Below are 17044 nucleotides of genomic sequence, written 5' to 3'. Positions count from 1 at the left end.
CATTTATCATCTGCATTTCTTCTTTGTGTAGCAATTTTAATGGCCAGTAGTGTATATTGAGGCAGTTCAGGACTATATGGGCAACATGTGGTCTTCTGGAGAGATAATATCATGGGACACCTTCAAGACAGGGCATAACCACCAGGCTTAGCATGTCAGAAGTGTTATAGCTGCAGCCAGAATAACTGTCTATGTGAACCAGAGGTTATTGTGTTGTCTACTCATACCATCACACCAGATACTTCACACATATAGTGATGATGAATGCAATCTGGTAATGTTTGTTTTCCTCACAGCTTCCTCTCACAGATGATGCTGTAGGCAGAACCAAGACTTGTCTGAACAGTCATTGACCATTGCCAGCAGCAATATTGCAGAATGATAAATCCCAGCCTCAATAGGACATGATTCTGGCACTGTCCTGACACATGCTGGTAGATGATTCTCATTCTCACACAAGGCATAACACAATCTACTCACAAACAGTCATAATTCAAATGAAATTTCCGAAATAAGAAACGTACTACATAATCTTTCCTTTTATGTAGAATGTTGGTGTAAGTAGAATGTAGATGTTTGTTGAATGTAGATGGTATTACTCCTATTACCTTCGTACGGTTGCATTGAAATGCTAATCATTTGCTTAGCCAAGCATGAAGTACACATGATGCTAGTGTGACATTTCCTGTAGGCCACCTTTATGGTGTAGCAGTTTTAATGGTCAGCAATGTACATAACTTTATACAAAACACTATGAGTTGTTTACATACTAGAACAGTTAAAAACTTGTTTAATGTGAGCATTGGTATTAAGTAGAATTTATGTCCCTGATTCCAAATATTCTAAAAAATTACAGGAGTGGTCTTGATGTATTCTTTAAGTTTACTTTCAATTATCTGAGAATTAGCCAGCAACATGTTAAATTATTTTCCTCAGAGTATAAAACTCATTTCTCAGTCCTAATGTGTGGAAAGTTCTGTTTGCGAATTACGAGTTATTTAGAGATAAAGGAGATGACTCATTGAAAGGCAGAAGTTCTGCATCATTGATAGACACACAAACAAAAGATATGGAACTTAGCTAGCTTTCAGAATGCACTTCCTTTTTCTAGCCACAGGCAAAACATGTGCATGTGTGTGCATGTTTTCCCTCTGGCTAGAAAAAGGAAGTGCATTCCACAAACTAGCCAAGCTCTGCACCTTTTGTTTGTGTGCCTATCAATGACACAGTGTTTCTACCTTTTGGTGAGTCTTCTCCTTTATTCCTAAATAATTCACAACTTTCTCAATCCTAGATAGGGACATATGGTATATACAGAAATTATTTTCTCTACTAGTATTGTGAATGTGTATTCAACATTTCATTCTGCCCTGTAGATCATGTTCATAATTCAAGGCTTACAAAATGCTCAAGCAAGAAAACAAACTTGTTAGTAACATTCTCAACAAATATCATTACATATGTTGCAGTCTGGAATGCTGGCAATTGCTTCATATTATATTCCTTTTTTAAGCCTCTTATAATAGCATTCAAATATCAGCTTTAAAGACTCTGTACTTGTTCTATGCATGAATATTACTTTATGGTAAATATAGGGCAAGTGTAAATAAGCTATTTGAAGAAATGCATAGCGTCACAGAGGTGAAAGTATGCAAACATAAGATACTATTTTCATTTAGATGTCTGTGCATACATTTTAAGTATAAACAGTGGTGAACTAAGTTATTTGATCAGATACTGTTGCACTGATTTCATTTTAGCTCATTACCCATATAGATACAAATTAATTCTAAATAGCAGAGCTTATTTTAGTGTTTGTCAATTAATGCCCATTTCTGCTACCTGCATATAATTTCTTTTTGGATGATATTGTATAATGTTAATTTTTATAAGACTAAGATGTTAACTGTAATGTATGAGCCTGTTCTAGGCCTCTTCAGATGCTAACTTGGCTGCATCTGGTATAAATGAGTTTAGATGCTTGGGAAACATGCTTCTGCCATTAGAAAAGACTATAGTTTTTGAAGAGCCTTTCAGTGCATTAGGCCCTTGCTCTTTACAATCAATGCTGGAAACAGACAAAGTATCAAACACAGCAGAACACTATATACTATGTCTCTTTGACCGGTGTCTATTTTTATACAAGTGGTGTAGTTTGTTAGTACATGTCCTGAGAAGTGGAACATGGCCTGTTAATGGGGAAATGGATGCATTGTTTGCTGTAAATACCTATGACTTCTGCTAATTTTGATCATAATGTACAAAATATCAAAAGAAAACAAAATTTATGTTATGTCACTCATTACAAAATTGTCTATAAACTGTGAAAATAGCAAGAATTTAATCAACTTTTAAGGACAAGCAATTTCCAGTGAATAAAAGTGGAATGTACAAGATCAGCTGCAAAGAACATAGCTCATACTGTATATGGGAAACAAGGAAATCATTCCTGCACTACATATAAATGACATCATAGATGCTGCAAATTGCAGAAAAATGACATCATCTTTGTGCTGTATTACGATTATTTGGAAACTAGACATAAATATATAATACATGCTAAATCCTATATACACATTGGAGAGTACAGATACTTGCTTGCAAATACTTGGACACTAGGAAAAAAAGAAAGAAAACAAAGAAAAAGCTTTTGGATGATCTAACTGGTTTTTCCTGATCATCATTTTTATATACCATTAGTTGAGAAAAATCTGGTTGGTTTTACAACCTTCTATGTTGTACTCCATTCATGATACAAATTGCCGGCCGCGGTGGTCTCGCGGTTCTAGGCGCGCAGTCCAGAACCGTGCGACTGCTACGGTCGCAGGTTCGAATCCTGCCTCAGGCATGGATGTGTGTGATGTCCTTAGGTTAGTTAGGTTTAAGTAGTCCTAAGTTCTAGGGGACTGATGACCACAGCAGTTGAGTCCCATAGTGCTCAGAGCCATTTGAACCATGATACAAATTCATGTGTATATAAGCCTACTTTGTAGTAACACTCAGTAACACCATACAGTGCAAGGATAATTAGAAAAACTTAAAAGAGATTCCCATATTGTTAATACTACATAGTGAGATCCCTATTTATTTACCTCATACTTATGCTAGATGTTACACCAACAAATTTTCATGTACTGTAAAATCACAATCTATTTAGTATTTTCAGTTAAGTTTTTCAATGCCTGTAGACTTTGCTTTGCAACACACCACACTGCATTAATAACATCACTGCAACAGCATAACACTAGAAAATGGACTTGAAACTAAACCTTAAAGAAAGTGTAGTTCAGAGTTTGTAAAATATAAACAAAAGTACTTTCTTGTGTAATACGAACCCAAGTCAAGTCAGTTAAAGAGATTTGCAATTGGTTATACACTGCAGTAAGAGGCTCTAAATTACTAATGCAACTCATATACAGAACTAAACATGTGAGCAAAAAGGAAGCCTTTCTGCCTCGATACAAAATCTGTTACCACAGTCATATACCAGTACTCTGGAAAGTTTTGTGTGGAATACAAACAACACACACACACACACACACACACACACACACACACAGAGAGAGAGAGAGAGAGAGAGAGAGAGAGATATGCCTAATCACCCTTTTCCATACTTGGAAAGAGGTGTTCCGGTAGTCTCTTAATATGAGTCACCACGTTATATTCCTTTCAAAAGAGTACAGTGAGTACAGTCTTTGATTACTGATGTTTTTTGGTTCAAAAAATGGTTCAAATGGCTCTGAGCACTATGGGACTGCGCGCCTAGAACTGCTAGACCACCGCGGCCGGCTTTTTGATCCAAATGAGGTGTCATTAGCAATGAACAAAGCATTTTATTAAGGAATTGGTCAGCTCCTTTTACTGTAAAATGAGGTTACTTGAAATACTTTTGAATTTCCTCAGCATCTAGCTTTTTCAATTTTACAAAAATATTGAGTTAATGAACATTAAAGTATAGGTGACATTGCAGGGAAGATCCTGCTGGCAGAAAAAACTATTTCTTAAATTTGTTTATGCTGATTTTTTACAAAAATGTTGGTGTTTAAAGTTCCCCCATAGGAGGGTGTTACTGGAAACACCTATGCTTTTATACTGAAAACTTGCAGTTTTGCAAATTTAAAGTACTGTAGGATACTTGCAACAGTGAACTTCTTCCATAAGAAGATATATGATATATCAAAAATAAAAAACTGGGTACAATTTTTAAACATTATTGAAAATTTCTTATTGATGTAAATTTCATCTGGAATACACGAGGGTGAAATGCAGTACAAAGTGCAAAATAATGACAGATGTACTTCCTCATTAAAGTACGAAGTTATATTTCCAATGGAAAACAGTAACGTCCTCTTCTTTCAAATAAAGAAGTAACAACCCAGATAATATTTTCTGTGGAGCCTATATCTTCTTCTTGAGCGAATATACGTTGACTTTCTCAAGAATTTCACACCATATTTGTCACCATTATTGCTTTGTATTTGAGTCATAAAGTGTTTCGGAGTTGGTTTCTTCGTTCCTTCATCATATGTAACACACCAAGATGACATCATTTGTCTTTAGCTGTCTGTGGTCAATATTTCCAGGGCCTGCAGTTCCATGTGTTGTATGCTGATGAAACTAATTTTCATACTTGTCCTGGTAGTAATATTCTTCAGTTTCATTTTCAGAAGAACTACCAGCAACGCCTATGTCAGTGCCAGAGTCATGCACAGAATAATCACCAGTATCACTGCTGGCGTCACTGTCAGTGCAAATCACCTTTGGTCTATTCTGTTCCCTCATTTTATTAGTGCTCTTGACCTGATGTTGTCCAGATTGCAATTGTTGCTCCTCTGATGGGTTATTCAGTCTCCTCTTCTGTTTACTAGTACTGGAGCCAGAAGGCTGCAAGTTTTTCATGTCAGTGTGCTGTTCAAAATGGTTCAAATGGCTCTGAGCACTATGGGACTTAACATCTGTGGTCATCAGTCCCGTAGAACTTAGAACTACTTAAACCTAACTAACCTAAGGACATCACACACATTCATGCCCGAGGCAGGATTCGAACCAGCAATCATAGCGGTCACGCGGTTCCAAACTGAAGCGCCTAGAACCGCACGGCCACACCGGCCGGCATTGTGCTGTAGTTCCTGAACATCATCCCCCAAAACACTTATTCTTGGTATTATTGCAAGGTGCTTCTTCTTCCTGGCCTGTGGTTTGGACCACTGGCTGACTGAAGGGTTTTGCACTGGTGTGCGAGGTTTCAGATCTCTTAAATTCCTCCAAAAACTCTTTTAAGCTGTCAGACCAAGATTTCACATCTGCAGTACCTTCATTTCCTTTTGGTAGGCTTTTCAGAACCTTATCTTATACAAAGGCATGATTCCAGTAGCCTCAAACCCTGCCGTCAGGTTTTACTTAGATGAACCATCTTTTTCTAATTCAGTCAAACACTTCTTCAGCAGCTGAGGGAAGCAATCTTTTGGAATGGGTCACTTGTGCTTCGTCTAATAGTCATCAAGAACCTTCCACTAAGACCTCTGAAGAGGCCTGAAATATGCTACGTCAAGAGGTTGACACAAATGAGTACTGCTTGGGGGAAGAAGACCAAAGTGAACATTATACTCTTTGCACTCACTGATAACTGTCAAAGAAATGTGGTTGCTGAGATTATTTCCAATGAGTACTTTAGATGACTCTTTATCAAACTTCTTGAAGTATGACAAGGCAACACTTCGAAATCAGTCCTCAAGAACAATTCCATTGAACCATCCGTTTTTAGATCTGTTGTATTTACAGCCAGTAGGGGCCCCTTCATTGCGTGAGTCATACATGTGTTCAGCTTTGTAACAAACATAGACTGGTAGAAGAACTCCAGAGGCTGAACCACTAAATGTTACAGATACACTAGACTTTGAGGGATCAGTTATTCAGTCTGGATGCTTACATCCCCTGCGAGTAATAACTTCTTTCCTTTGTGGGTCATCAGTCATATTGCTCTCATCATAATTTACAATCACATCTTGAGCTACCTCATCCAATGATTTTCTCAGTTCCTCAAAATGCCCTTCAATCAATTCTGCAATGAGAGCTGCTCTTGATCGAGTTAGATTCTGGCACAAACGCTCTGACAGAACCGATCGATGTCTATCAAGGAACCCTCTGAGCCAGAAAATGCCACACATATTTTTTGTAAAACAATTCTCAACTATGCCTCTTTGATCTAAAAACTCTTTCACAATGAGACAAACATCTAACTGAGTCAACTGAAACCCCCATTCATTTGCCAGAATAACTTCCTCTGCAAGACATTTTTCATCCTCGGGTGTCAATACTGTAGGCTGGCCAATATTTTTCGTATATTTTCCATTTAATTTTCTGCTAAGAGTTCCTGCCTTATTCAATAAAATAACTCCACTCTGTATTTACTGCAAAGCCTCCTGTAAGGTTTCTTCTGAATAATTTCTGTATTTTCTGGCACCATGGACAGTTTTATACAGTCTTAACAGCTTGGACTAAAATAAAACAAAAGAAAAATATAAAATAACCATATTCTGTCTATCTACCTATGTAATTACAATGTGAAATGGTATTTACAATTCAACATGCGGTAACTTGAAATGTATAGAGATACTTGAAACATCCATTTCAAGTTACCCCACTCCTGTCATTAAAATTTAAAATGAAATATACACTCCTGGAAATTGAAATAAGAACACCGTGAATTCATTGTCCCAGGAAGGGGAAACTTTATTGACACATTCCTGGGGTCAGATACATCACATGATCACACTGACAGAACCACAGGCACATAGACACAGGCAACAGAGCATGCACAATGTCGGCACTAGTACAGTGTATATCCACCTTTCGCAGCAATGCAGGCTGCTATTCTCCCATGGAGACGATCGTAGAGATGCTGGATGTAGTCCTGTGGAACGGCTTGCCATGCCATTTCCACCTGGCGCCTCAGTTGGACCAGCGTTCATGCTGGACGTGCAGACCGCGTGAGACGACGCTTCATCCAGTCCCAAACATGCTCAATGGGGGACAGATCCGGAGATCTTGCTGGCCAGGGTAGTTGACTTACACCTTCTAGAGCACGTTGGGTGGCACGGGATACATGCGGACGTGCATTGTCCTGTTGGAACAGCAAGTTCCCATGCCGGTCTAGGAATGGTAGAACGATGGGTTCGATGACGGTTTGGATGTACTGTGCACTATTCAGTGTCCCCTCGACGATCACCAGTGGTGTACGGCCAGTGTAGGAGATCGCTCCCCACACCATGATGCCGGGTGTTGGCCCTGTGTGCCTCGGTCGTATGCAGTCCTGATTGTGGCGCTCACCTGCACGGCGCCAAACACGCATACGACCATCATTGGCACCAAGGCAGAAGCGACTCTCATCGCTGAAGACGACACGTCTCCATTCGTCCCTCCATTCACGCCTGTTGCGACACCACTGGAGGCGGGCTGCACGATGTTGGGGCGTGAGCGGAAGACGGCCTAACGGTGTGCGGGACCGTAGCCCAGCTTCATGGAGACGGTTGCGAATGGTCCTCGCCGATACCCCAGGAGCAACAGTGTCCCTAATTTGCTGGGAAGTGGCGGTGCGGTCCCCTACAGCACTGCGTAGGATCCTACGGTCTTGGCGTGCATCCGTGCGTCGCTGCGGTCCGGTCCCAGGTCGACGGGCACGTGCACCTTCCGCCGACCACTGGCGACAACATCGATGTACTGTGGAGACCTCACGCCCCACGTGTTGAGCAATTCGGCGGTACGTCCACCCGGCCTCCCGCATGCCCACTATACGCCCTCGCTCAAAGTCCGTCAACCGCACATACGGTTCACGTCCACGCTGTCGCGGCATGCTACCAGTGTTAAAGACTGCGATGGAGCTCCGTATGCCACGGCAAACTGGCTGACACTGACGGCGGCGGTGCACAAATGCTGCGCAGCTAGCGCCATTCGACGGCCAACACCGCGGTTCCTGGTGTATCCGCTGTGCCGTGCGTGTGATCATTGCTTGTACAGCCCTCTCGCAGTGTCCGGAGCAAGTATGGTGGGTCTGACACACCGGTGTCAATGTGTTCTTTTTTCCATTTCCAGGAGTGTACATCAAAAAGATGGAAAGTTATTGAAAGATTGATACTGTAGCCATTTTGACAATAAGTGAGGTTAGGCGCCTTCAGAGTTCAATAATTTGACTCCTCTGTATTTCATTTTACTGCAGAAGTTTACAGAGGTCTATTTTTAGGTTACAAAATGTCTCTCTAATTAAAATTCCTTAAAAAGTACTTATTGTAGTAGTTTATGACGAAATTTATGCCAGAAATCACATACAAGGCTTCCTTCAACTGTCTGAACACACAACAAATGAAATACACTACAAATCAGTGTTGCCAACAATGTAGAAGCAAGACATGATACAAGCATTTCAAGTAGAAACCCCCGTATTTCAAGTTACCCCCTTTGTGGTAATCTAACACTACATTCACTATAACAGCATTACCATCTGAGGTTGTGTGTAGTTGGAAGTGAAACTGTTTTATCTCCAACTCTGGTTGTGTGTTTCAGTGGGGAAATTATACATATTGCTGATGGATGCCCTCCAGTTGTCAGAGGTAAGGTGCTTCTGCTGTTATTATTTCCAACTGATCCAAAATAAACTGGAGTCATGAAACAGTGACTGAAACTTTTATTTGGAACAGGTCTAATGCTAAACACGCTCTTAAAAGTACACTAGTAGCTTTAGTATTAGTGCTTGCTCTAGCAGATTGTATCACTAAGATATATGCCTATGGAGTGGAATTCTGTTCAGAGTGTGATACTGCACCACTTTGAAAACTTGTTTCTCTTGTCCAACTTATATTTAACATAGCCTAAAGTGTAGGATAGGTTAGAGGATGACAATTTGGTTGTGAGTTGGCAAAGTCATTGAATGTGAACACGAAATAAAGAATGTTGCAATAAACTGATCTGAAACATAGTGTCAGGTTTCACATTCACACCTTATATAATCCACTTTTCATTATAAATAACTATAACTGAGTAAAAGTCAGGAAAGCTGTATTACATAATAGGCTCATTTCTGAGGAGTATTTTTTTGATGCATATAATATACATATAACATACATCAATAATAAAAATAGAAAGGGGTGGGGAGGCACATGTGACACTCATCTAAGCTTCCTTAGGGTGGAAAAATATTGTGAAAGATGTAGGCTGAAGGAATTTTGTACATCTAATGTTCACTTTTGCACCACTAACATTTTTGTTTGGCAAAAATAGGGCAACGCCTATTCTTGTCTTACTAATTTCCAAAGAATTTGGTTCTGGTTTTTTGACGTATTTTCACTGCATCCTGTGTTACCAAATCTATGGCTTAGAGACTTTTTAGTGAACTAAGATTGTAGGGACCCCCTTAAAAGTGGATAGTGTGAGCTTCAGTGCACTGTATTCTACTGAAAATGGCAAATGAAATGTGAAAGATGGCAGTTTAGCTCACCTATCCATCTGACCATTTTGCTACAGATCATCTCTTGGATTTAGTTTGATGGTAACTTACTCCTCCAGAAACAAGGGGTGCAATAGAGGGCCGCTGGGTGTACAATAATACACCACAGAAGAACAAGTAGTGTCACTGAAATGAGAAAGTCTGACACAAAGAAGTGTGATTTACCAAGCATAGATTGGTGAGGATGTGTGGAAAGACATAGGACAAAGACGGTCACTGATGGGATTTATAGGGGAAGAAACTATCATCAGTGGTACAAAGTAAGTGTGAAATCATGGAACAACAATGCTTGTAAACGCTCTTACACTGGTAGAGGAGTAAAAGAGTGGTACACTTTACCAAGGGACGGCTTCATACAACGTAAATGTGAAATCATGGAGCAACAATGCTGCTTGTAAATGCCCTACGCTAGTAGGGGAGTAAAGGAGTGGAACACATTACCAAGGGATATCTTCAGTCCATTCCCACAGTTTTTACAGCAAGTTGTTGTATACTAGGGATATAATGTAACTGTTTGATGTAAAAATGTTATGTTCACCGCCTTGGCAACATCTGTATTTGTGAGCAAATAAAAAAGTTGTCTGTTAACAGCTAGAACCTGAAATCGTACAGATGCTATTGGTAATACCATTTTTTAAGGGACTGCCCCGTTGGATTCAGTGCCGTGCGTAGATAAAAGCTTTGGAACTGTTTTATTCACAAGCGAGGGTAGACTGAGTTTTATGCATTGTAAAACAACAGAAAAGGCTAGCAAGCAAAGCAAATAATTTAGTTGCAGCCCTCAAAAAGTGCTAATATTAGCTCGATTTCCCCACCACACACGAACTTATAAAATTTCATAGCAGATCGACAGGCTTCAGCGGTATTATTGCCAAGAAAGAAATGTAGAGTTGTGTGTTAATGCGAGCCAGAAAATTTAAAGTGGTGGCTCATTGTTCATTTTAGTGCACGGTCGCTGGTTTTACGTGCCACCACCTACAGCGTTATATACATAATCTCAAGCAAGCCATAATACGCTTTAATGACTGCATAAAGTAGAAAGTCTTATCACCTGTAAACTGTGCATTAAGTTTGTACTGCGGAGAATGGTCCTGTGTACGCCCTACTACCGACAAATATTTTGAAAGTATATGTCCGTAGGCCTACTATATTTCCTGTTACCGGTATTCTTATGTCAACTAACAGTGATACATCCGCCTACGATGATTTATAGGTACTTAAGCATCTTTTCTACCTCGTGCAAACTAGATATATTTCTTTGTGTCATTTAATATGACTTTATACTGTAACTGAACACCGGTGAACCCCTGTAGCAATGGGGTCATTAGAGATGGGAATCCGCTGGTTACTTAGGCTGTACAATAAGAACATGTCGGCCACAGTGTTTCATCTTGCAATCCGAGCCAAAATTTTATAGATATCTTCTCTTTTCTAATACTTGTACCTCAATTACAATTTGGAGAACAGTAACAATTTGCAGTTTCGTGTTTCAGCAACAAGAAAGTTTTACATCGTTCTCGACTCTTTACAGTACCGTACTTGCAACCATGTTTTACATTGTACCACAGTTAGTGAACACATGCAACGTCTCTGGCGCGTATTGCAGGTATCCTTACACTAGAAATATTTTAGTTCTTCATCTCCTACACAGAACACTGAGTGAATGTTGTAATACAGAAATCGCCTAGAATCTACGATCACGACAATGCTGTTGGCATAGATACCTGCCAGTAATAAAATTTTCATCTGAATGAGGACATAATTAATCAGTGACTATGTTAGTATGTATATTGTCATGCAATTATCTGAAAGGAAGTTATATTATTTCGTATCATACTGAAAAATAAAGCAGTTATTTTTCATTGGGAGTTGCCCGCTACTTTCGGTCAACGAGGCAAAATCGTTGCTAAAAAGTTAAAAATAATTATAAAAAAAAGAATACCAGCACTCAAACAATTAACAAAGCGTTAATAGTTTCCAAGTGGCGTGCGATGTCAGAAGTTATCTGATCATGGTATCGTTACAACTCTGAAGTACAATTCTGGAAGCTAATGGAGACATATGCAAAAGTAGCTTACGTTTTGTTCAGATATAGTTTTGTAGTTTTTTCGCTGTTTTCAACAGCACACTGAATGATTAAGCGGAGTTATCTTCACGACCAAAACTATCTTGAGAGAATATACGAAATCAAAGTGCACAGCAGTACCAAAGAAACGGAACTGGCACAGAATGTGAGCCGACGAAAGCCGGACACAGTAATAACGGGTTGCTATCAACAGCAGCGGATCTCATAATGTGAGGACACAACTTATTGATACGTTACCCCAGCAACGAGCCCTGCAGCTCCAGAAGGTTCCAAGAAGTCACGCGAATAAAAGTCTTCTAAACACAAGAAAAGCCCCCAATCTCACGTTCAATACAATTTCGCTATGAGAAAGTCCATAACTTCTATCGCTGTATTAATGGAAGCTAAAATCAGTTTCCACGCTCGAAGTCTAATTAACTTCGGAAAATCAATGACTCAAGACAGCACAACGTTACTATCAAACTGTGTGTGGTTCTTGGCAATTATTTGTTTACTAATATTATCGAATGGCCATTTGACTGTGCACATAATTTATTTCAAAACTGCAGCTACCTGCTGTTTTCAATTACCGTTTTTTTCAGCATTTCCCCTTTAGTACCCTTGTTTCACTGATGGTACCAGGGCAGAATATGTAACTTCGCAAAATGTGCTTGTATCTGAGTCCGAAGTATGGGCAATGTGAAAAATGTTGAGTGATTTCAGAAACATGACAATAAAACAATAATCAGCACGTTAAAGAAGCCGTACAAATAAAAATACTTTGAAGCATATTAAAAGAGACACCCAATCTTTCGATCTTCTCTTTTGCATATGCATAAAAGAGATACTAATGAACACCTTTTGATGGCAGTTACAAGTAAAATAATGACCTCGTTTCGTCGCAATCGTTTTTGAGCATAAGCGACAGCTTTAATTGAAGGTGACGAATCAGAAATACCGATATTAGTTTAATTTTAAGGTAAAGATGGATAGCGTTGTGTTTATTTTCAACAGAACCATTTCTATGTGTGCTCCTCTCAATATGTATGGGTATTAATAGGACGACACTTCCGCTATGTATTAGAAATATTTTTTTCCCAGTTGGTCATAGCTTACTGTTGTACACGTTCCGCTGGGGTTGCCTCTTCCAGCAACATCTGCACTACCCTGCATCCACAGCAAATATTTCAAACGAATGGTATCACGCTCACACGGACGTGCTGAAACGTAACTGTTATTAGTTTACGACGCTCCGTTTCATTCAACCATATACACATTCATGCATTCATTCATCCTCACGTACACGAAGGTAAAAATTAATAACGTAGTACTACGTTTAAAATATATCATTAGGGTTGCCAAAATTTCTGTGTGACAAAGACAGAACATTTCTCTTAAACTTATTGGAAATGGACTTAATTTAAGAAACAGAAACCGGCCACCTCTCTTAAGCTTAAAAAAAAGTGTAAGATGCGAGGAAACTGCCCTCTTTTGTCGGGAGACTGAGAACCGCTGAAGCGAGGCGCTCACCGTAGGAGAGAAATGGCTCACACAAACAGGTCCTCCACCCAGACAACTCAAACAACTGTCCTTCGGTGCGTGAGTCACACTATGTTCGAGGAGGAAGAAACTGCCACTGTTGCCCTATTAAAACAAAACAAAAAAAAAAATGGAAAAGGAGGAGAAGAAAGTTAAGGAGTCACCACATGACTCTCGCAATATTGTACAGGATGTAGCTGAATAAAAAATTTAATTCAAAGATACATTTGAAGATGAATTGGCACAGATTTAGTCATTGCGAATACTGCACTGCGTCCACACTGTTCAAAGAAATTGGTTCTCTCCTCGTGACACGATTTGCTAGACCAATTATCACTATCTTGTTGATTTGCGATACACTGAACTGGTTGAGGAAGCAAAATTGGTCAAACACTGCGCTGTCGTCTATTGATAATCCTTTATCTTGCAGAAATATTACTTTCCTTGCCACTTCATTCCAAACAGGATCTGACACCAACAACATCCATTGGAAAGCGGAAAATTCTTTCAAGTTCATCGACAATTTTTAAAAATAATCTCTACTTGCTTCGCAAAAGCGTTCAATACTAGAATGAAATTTCAGAATTTCCCTAGCTGATGCAACGTCTACTTTCTGCAAGATAGATCTTACTTGGAATGGTACAAATTTTAGTAGTAAGGCGATGGAGTCACCACCCTCATCTTGATATTAAATTGCTATACAAATTAATTAAATTGGTCAATTAATCAAACCCACCTTCAACCACCCTACCCTCGATCACCCACACCCCCGCCCCCGACCACCCCCACTCTACCCCAGATGATGTCAGCCTACACGTAGGTACCAGCCCCCTCCCCCCTCTCCACCCCCCCCCCGCCCCCTCCAGTATGTACCCTACTGGCTAGAATTCCGAATTTTGTCGGGAATTTCTTTGTCCCAGGGCTGTGCTGACATCCCACTCCACTCCATCTCCCAACAACACCCGTAAATTGGCGGGAAATCAAAATTGGCACTGCCCATTGTGGGACCCCAACCCTGGTCCCCCTGGATGGAAAGTCCAAGTGCACCACCCCTAACGAAATTATACCACCAGAGACACTTGTAACTCACAGGAAATTAAAAATGGCGCTGCGTTTTCTGGGACTCAAGCCCTGTTTCTATTGGAGGGAAAGCCCATTTGCACCCCCAACACATGGAAAATGACCAGATGCAGGAGAGGAAGGTTATTTTAGTGTTCTTTATTTATTTTGGTCGGGAAAATGAAGTAAAGATACGTCCTAATTACGTAATTAATCATAAAGATCAGGCCTTATTACACAACTATATGTGTAGCGCTAGACAAGGATGGCTTAAAATCGCAGTACAACTCAAAAATTGACGATACCAAACAACTGGTGTTATCCTACTGGGAAAAAATTTCGCAATACCACTCGAACTTAGTAACAGACACACTGAAACTCTACCCTTTACCTACAAGCTGGCAGGGAAAAGGCAGGGTTGTAAGGTACTATCTTTATTCTTTTTGGTTAGAAATATGTTCAACTGAAGAGATGCTGGTGTTGGATAAAAAGGAGTTTGAAAAGAGTATTACCTGTAAGCATACAGTATCTGTCGTTTTTTGACACCAGAGTTCTCTACAAACGCCTGCTCAAAAACCACCTGCAGCCCTGGTAACCGGAACCAATACACTCTGACAGCTGATGGAAAAAAATGCATCACAGTTCTAGTTACATTTCGAAATTGTTGTGAAAAAACCAGCACTGATAATCAACGGGTCATTAATCAACACATGTGCTGGGGAAAATCGTCGTCCTAAAAGACTGGAGAGGAGGCGGTAGTTGAACGTGTGTTATCCTCGATGTAAAATCACAACATGCCGAAAATCGAGAACCCTCATCCTTCTCCTCTCTCCCTCCCTCCCTTCCCGCCCCCCTCCCTTTATCCATCTACAGGGAAAACACAACGGACAGCTGCTCCACCGAACGCCTCACGGCACGAGCTGGCCGCTCTCCGCACTAGGCTCTCCGCCCTTTGCTGTTTTTCTGCGGCTCCACTGCCACACCTCTGCAGCCGCTGGCCTCACCAGGCCCTCGGCCATCCTTCGTGGTACACTGTATGCCTTGAGGTGATGGCTTTAGTCAACACCAAAGCAAATGTAGCAGCATCACTCCACCACTCCAGAGAATGCTCCAGATGGCTTTTTCAACATCGGCTGCTTGCGAAACAGGAAGCCTTCCACGTAAAGCAACTGAAGCCTCACACTGCAGTGTCTTCAGTACAATGCGCTCCCGCAAGCACGCTGCCATGCGGTCAGCGTTATCGGCGCCCACAAAAGCTACACATACATTAGAGTGTGACGCCAGCATCCCTCGGAACAAAACTGTGATAAAGGGGGACTCTCCCGGCCATGGATTGTTTGTCTAAGGAGCCAGCTGCGACCTCTTTCAGAACTTCACCACCACGCTATTCTGAGCACTGGACTGTAACATTTGTATTTAACATCAACATGACTCCTACAATAAGACAACTATTAAGAAAGGAAAACACAACCGCAACAATAATAAATGTCCTCTTTCCATTAAAATAGACACAGTCAATTTTCTTTAAGTTTGATGAGCAAAATATGTATATTTTTTTATGTTTAACTGCAGGATGCAATTCGCATCTCATTATTTTGTGACGTCCAAGATAGTTCACCACCACTGATCACAAATGATCAACAGATACTTGTCCATCCTGCATAAAATCAGAAAAAACTTTGACTATTTTGCTGTGAAAATTATGAATCACTGCAGAATGTCTTCGTTATCTCGAAACTTCCGTCAGAGTAAAGAAAAAAGAAAAACCTTTGTATTAAGCAATTTCTCTCAGCTTGATGAATAAATTACATGACCTGAGAGCTTCTCTCAAGTTCAGTGTCTGTAAAGAAACTATCACGCACGTATATATTAACAACATTTCCAACAATCCAGACTCGTGAAATAATATTAGAGAAAACAATCTTTCACACCATTGGCTCACATATCGAGAAAAAAACCTGGTGAGTGTAATCTGACCAATGAAAAAAATTACTCACCATTCAAACTGACTCTCATGATCTATTTAATTACTTAGCCTATCAAATTGGTATTAATGATGTGCAGCCTGGTGGGTGGAGGAGATGGCTAGGGCACCACAGGACACCATGGAATGTTTCTTGACAGTTGTTTCTTTTTTTATGTTGCGGTGATATCTTTTAACAAAAACTGTCTCCCACCTACACAGGGCGAGACAGGCTCTCGCGATTTATTTTGTAAATGCTAGTATGATATAGCATTGGTAACATAGGACCTACCACAGTGTACAAAACAGCTACGTCCTCTTGAATTATAACATTGTTGTTGCACGTAAAATGGATGTGTTTTTTTCCGACATGCGAGCCAACGGCATGTAAGATTGTATTCTCTAATGTTATTTCACATGTCTCAAATGTCTGTAATATACACGTGCATGGCAGTTTACTTGCAGACACTGAATACGAGAGAAGCTCTTAGGTCATGTACACTCCTGGAAATGGAAAAAAGAACACATTGACACCGGTGTGTCAGACCCACCATACTTGCTCCGGACACTGCGAGAGGGCTGTACAAGCAATGATCACACGCACGGCACAGCGGACACACCAGGAACCGCGGTGTTGGCCGTCGAATGGCGCTAGCTGCGCAGCATTTGTGCACCGCCGCCGTCAGTGTCAGCCAGTTTGCCGTGGCATACGGAGCTCCATCGCAGTCTTTAACACTGGTAGCATGCCGCGACAGCGTGGACGTGAACCGTATGTGCAGTTGACGGACTTTGAGCGAGGGCGTATAGTGGGCATGCGGGAGGCCGGGTGGACGTACCGCCGAATTGCTCAACACGTGGGGCGTGAGGTCTCCACAGTACATCGATGTTGTCGCCAGTGGTCGGCGGAAGGTGCACGTGC

At 40.7% G+C, this 17044-nt stretch overlaps 1 protein-coding gene across 1 annotated transcript in view; it reads right to left on the bottom strand.

Annotated features, from left to right (window-relative positions):
• LOC126249362 (IQ and ubiquitin-like domain-containing protein) overlaps positions 1 to 15181 on the bottom strand; it is a 222711-nt gene extending 207530 nt beyond the window's left edge. The window contains exons 1-2 of the mRNA XM_049951015.1: positions 15075 to 15181; positions 4631 to 4870 (exon numbers count right to left, since the gene is read on the bottom strand). Coding sequence (XP_049806972.1) covers positions 4631 to 4870; positions 15075 to 15181 — 347 coding nt within the window. The remainder of the gene's footprint in view (positions 1 to 4630; positions 4871 to 15074) is intronic.
• Positions 15182 to 17044: the final 1863 nt, after the last annotated feature.

This window comes from Schistocerca nitens, chromosome 3 (assembly GCF_023898315.1).
Source record: "Schistocerca nitens isolate TAMUIC-IGC-003100 chromosome 3, iqSchNite1.1, whole genome shotgun sequence".
NCBI lineage: Eukaryota > Metazoa > Arthropoda > Insecta > Orthoptera > Acrididae > Schistocerca > Schistocerca nitens.
Note: the sequence above shows the minus strand (reverse complement) of the source record. Positions and strands in the feature narration are given on the sequence as shown.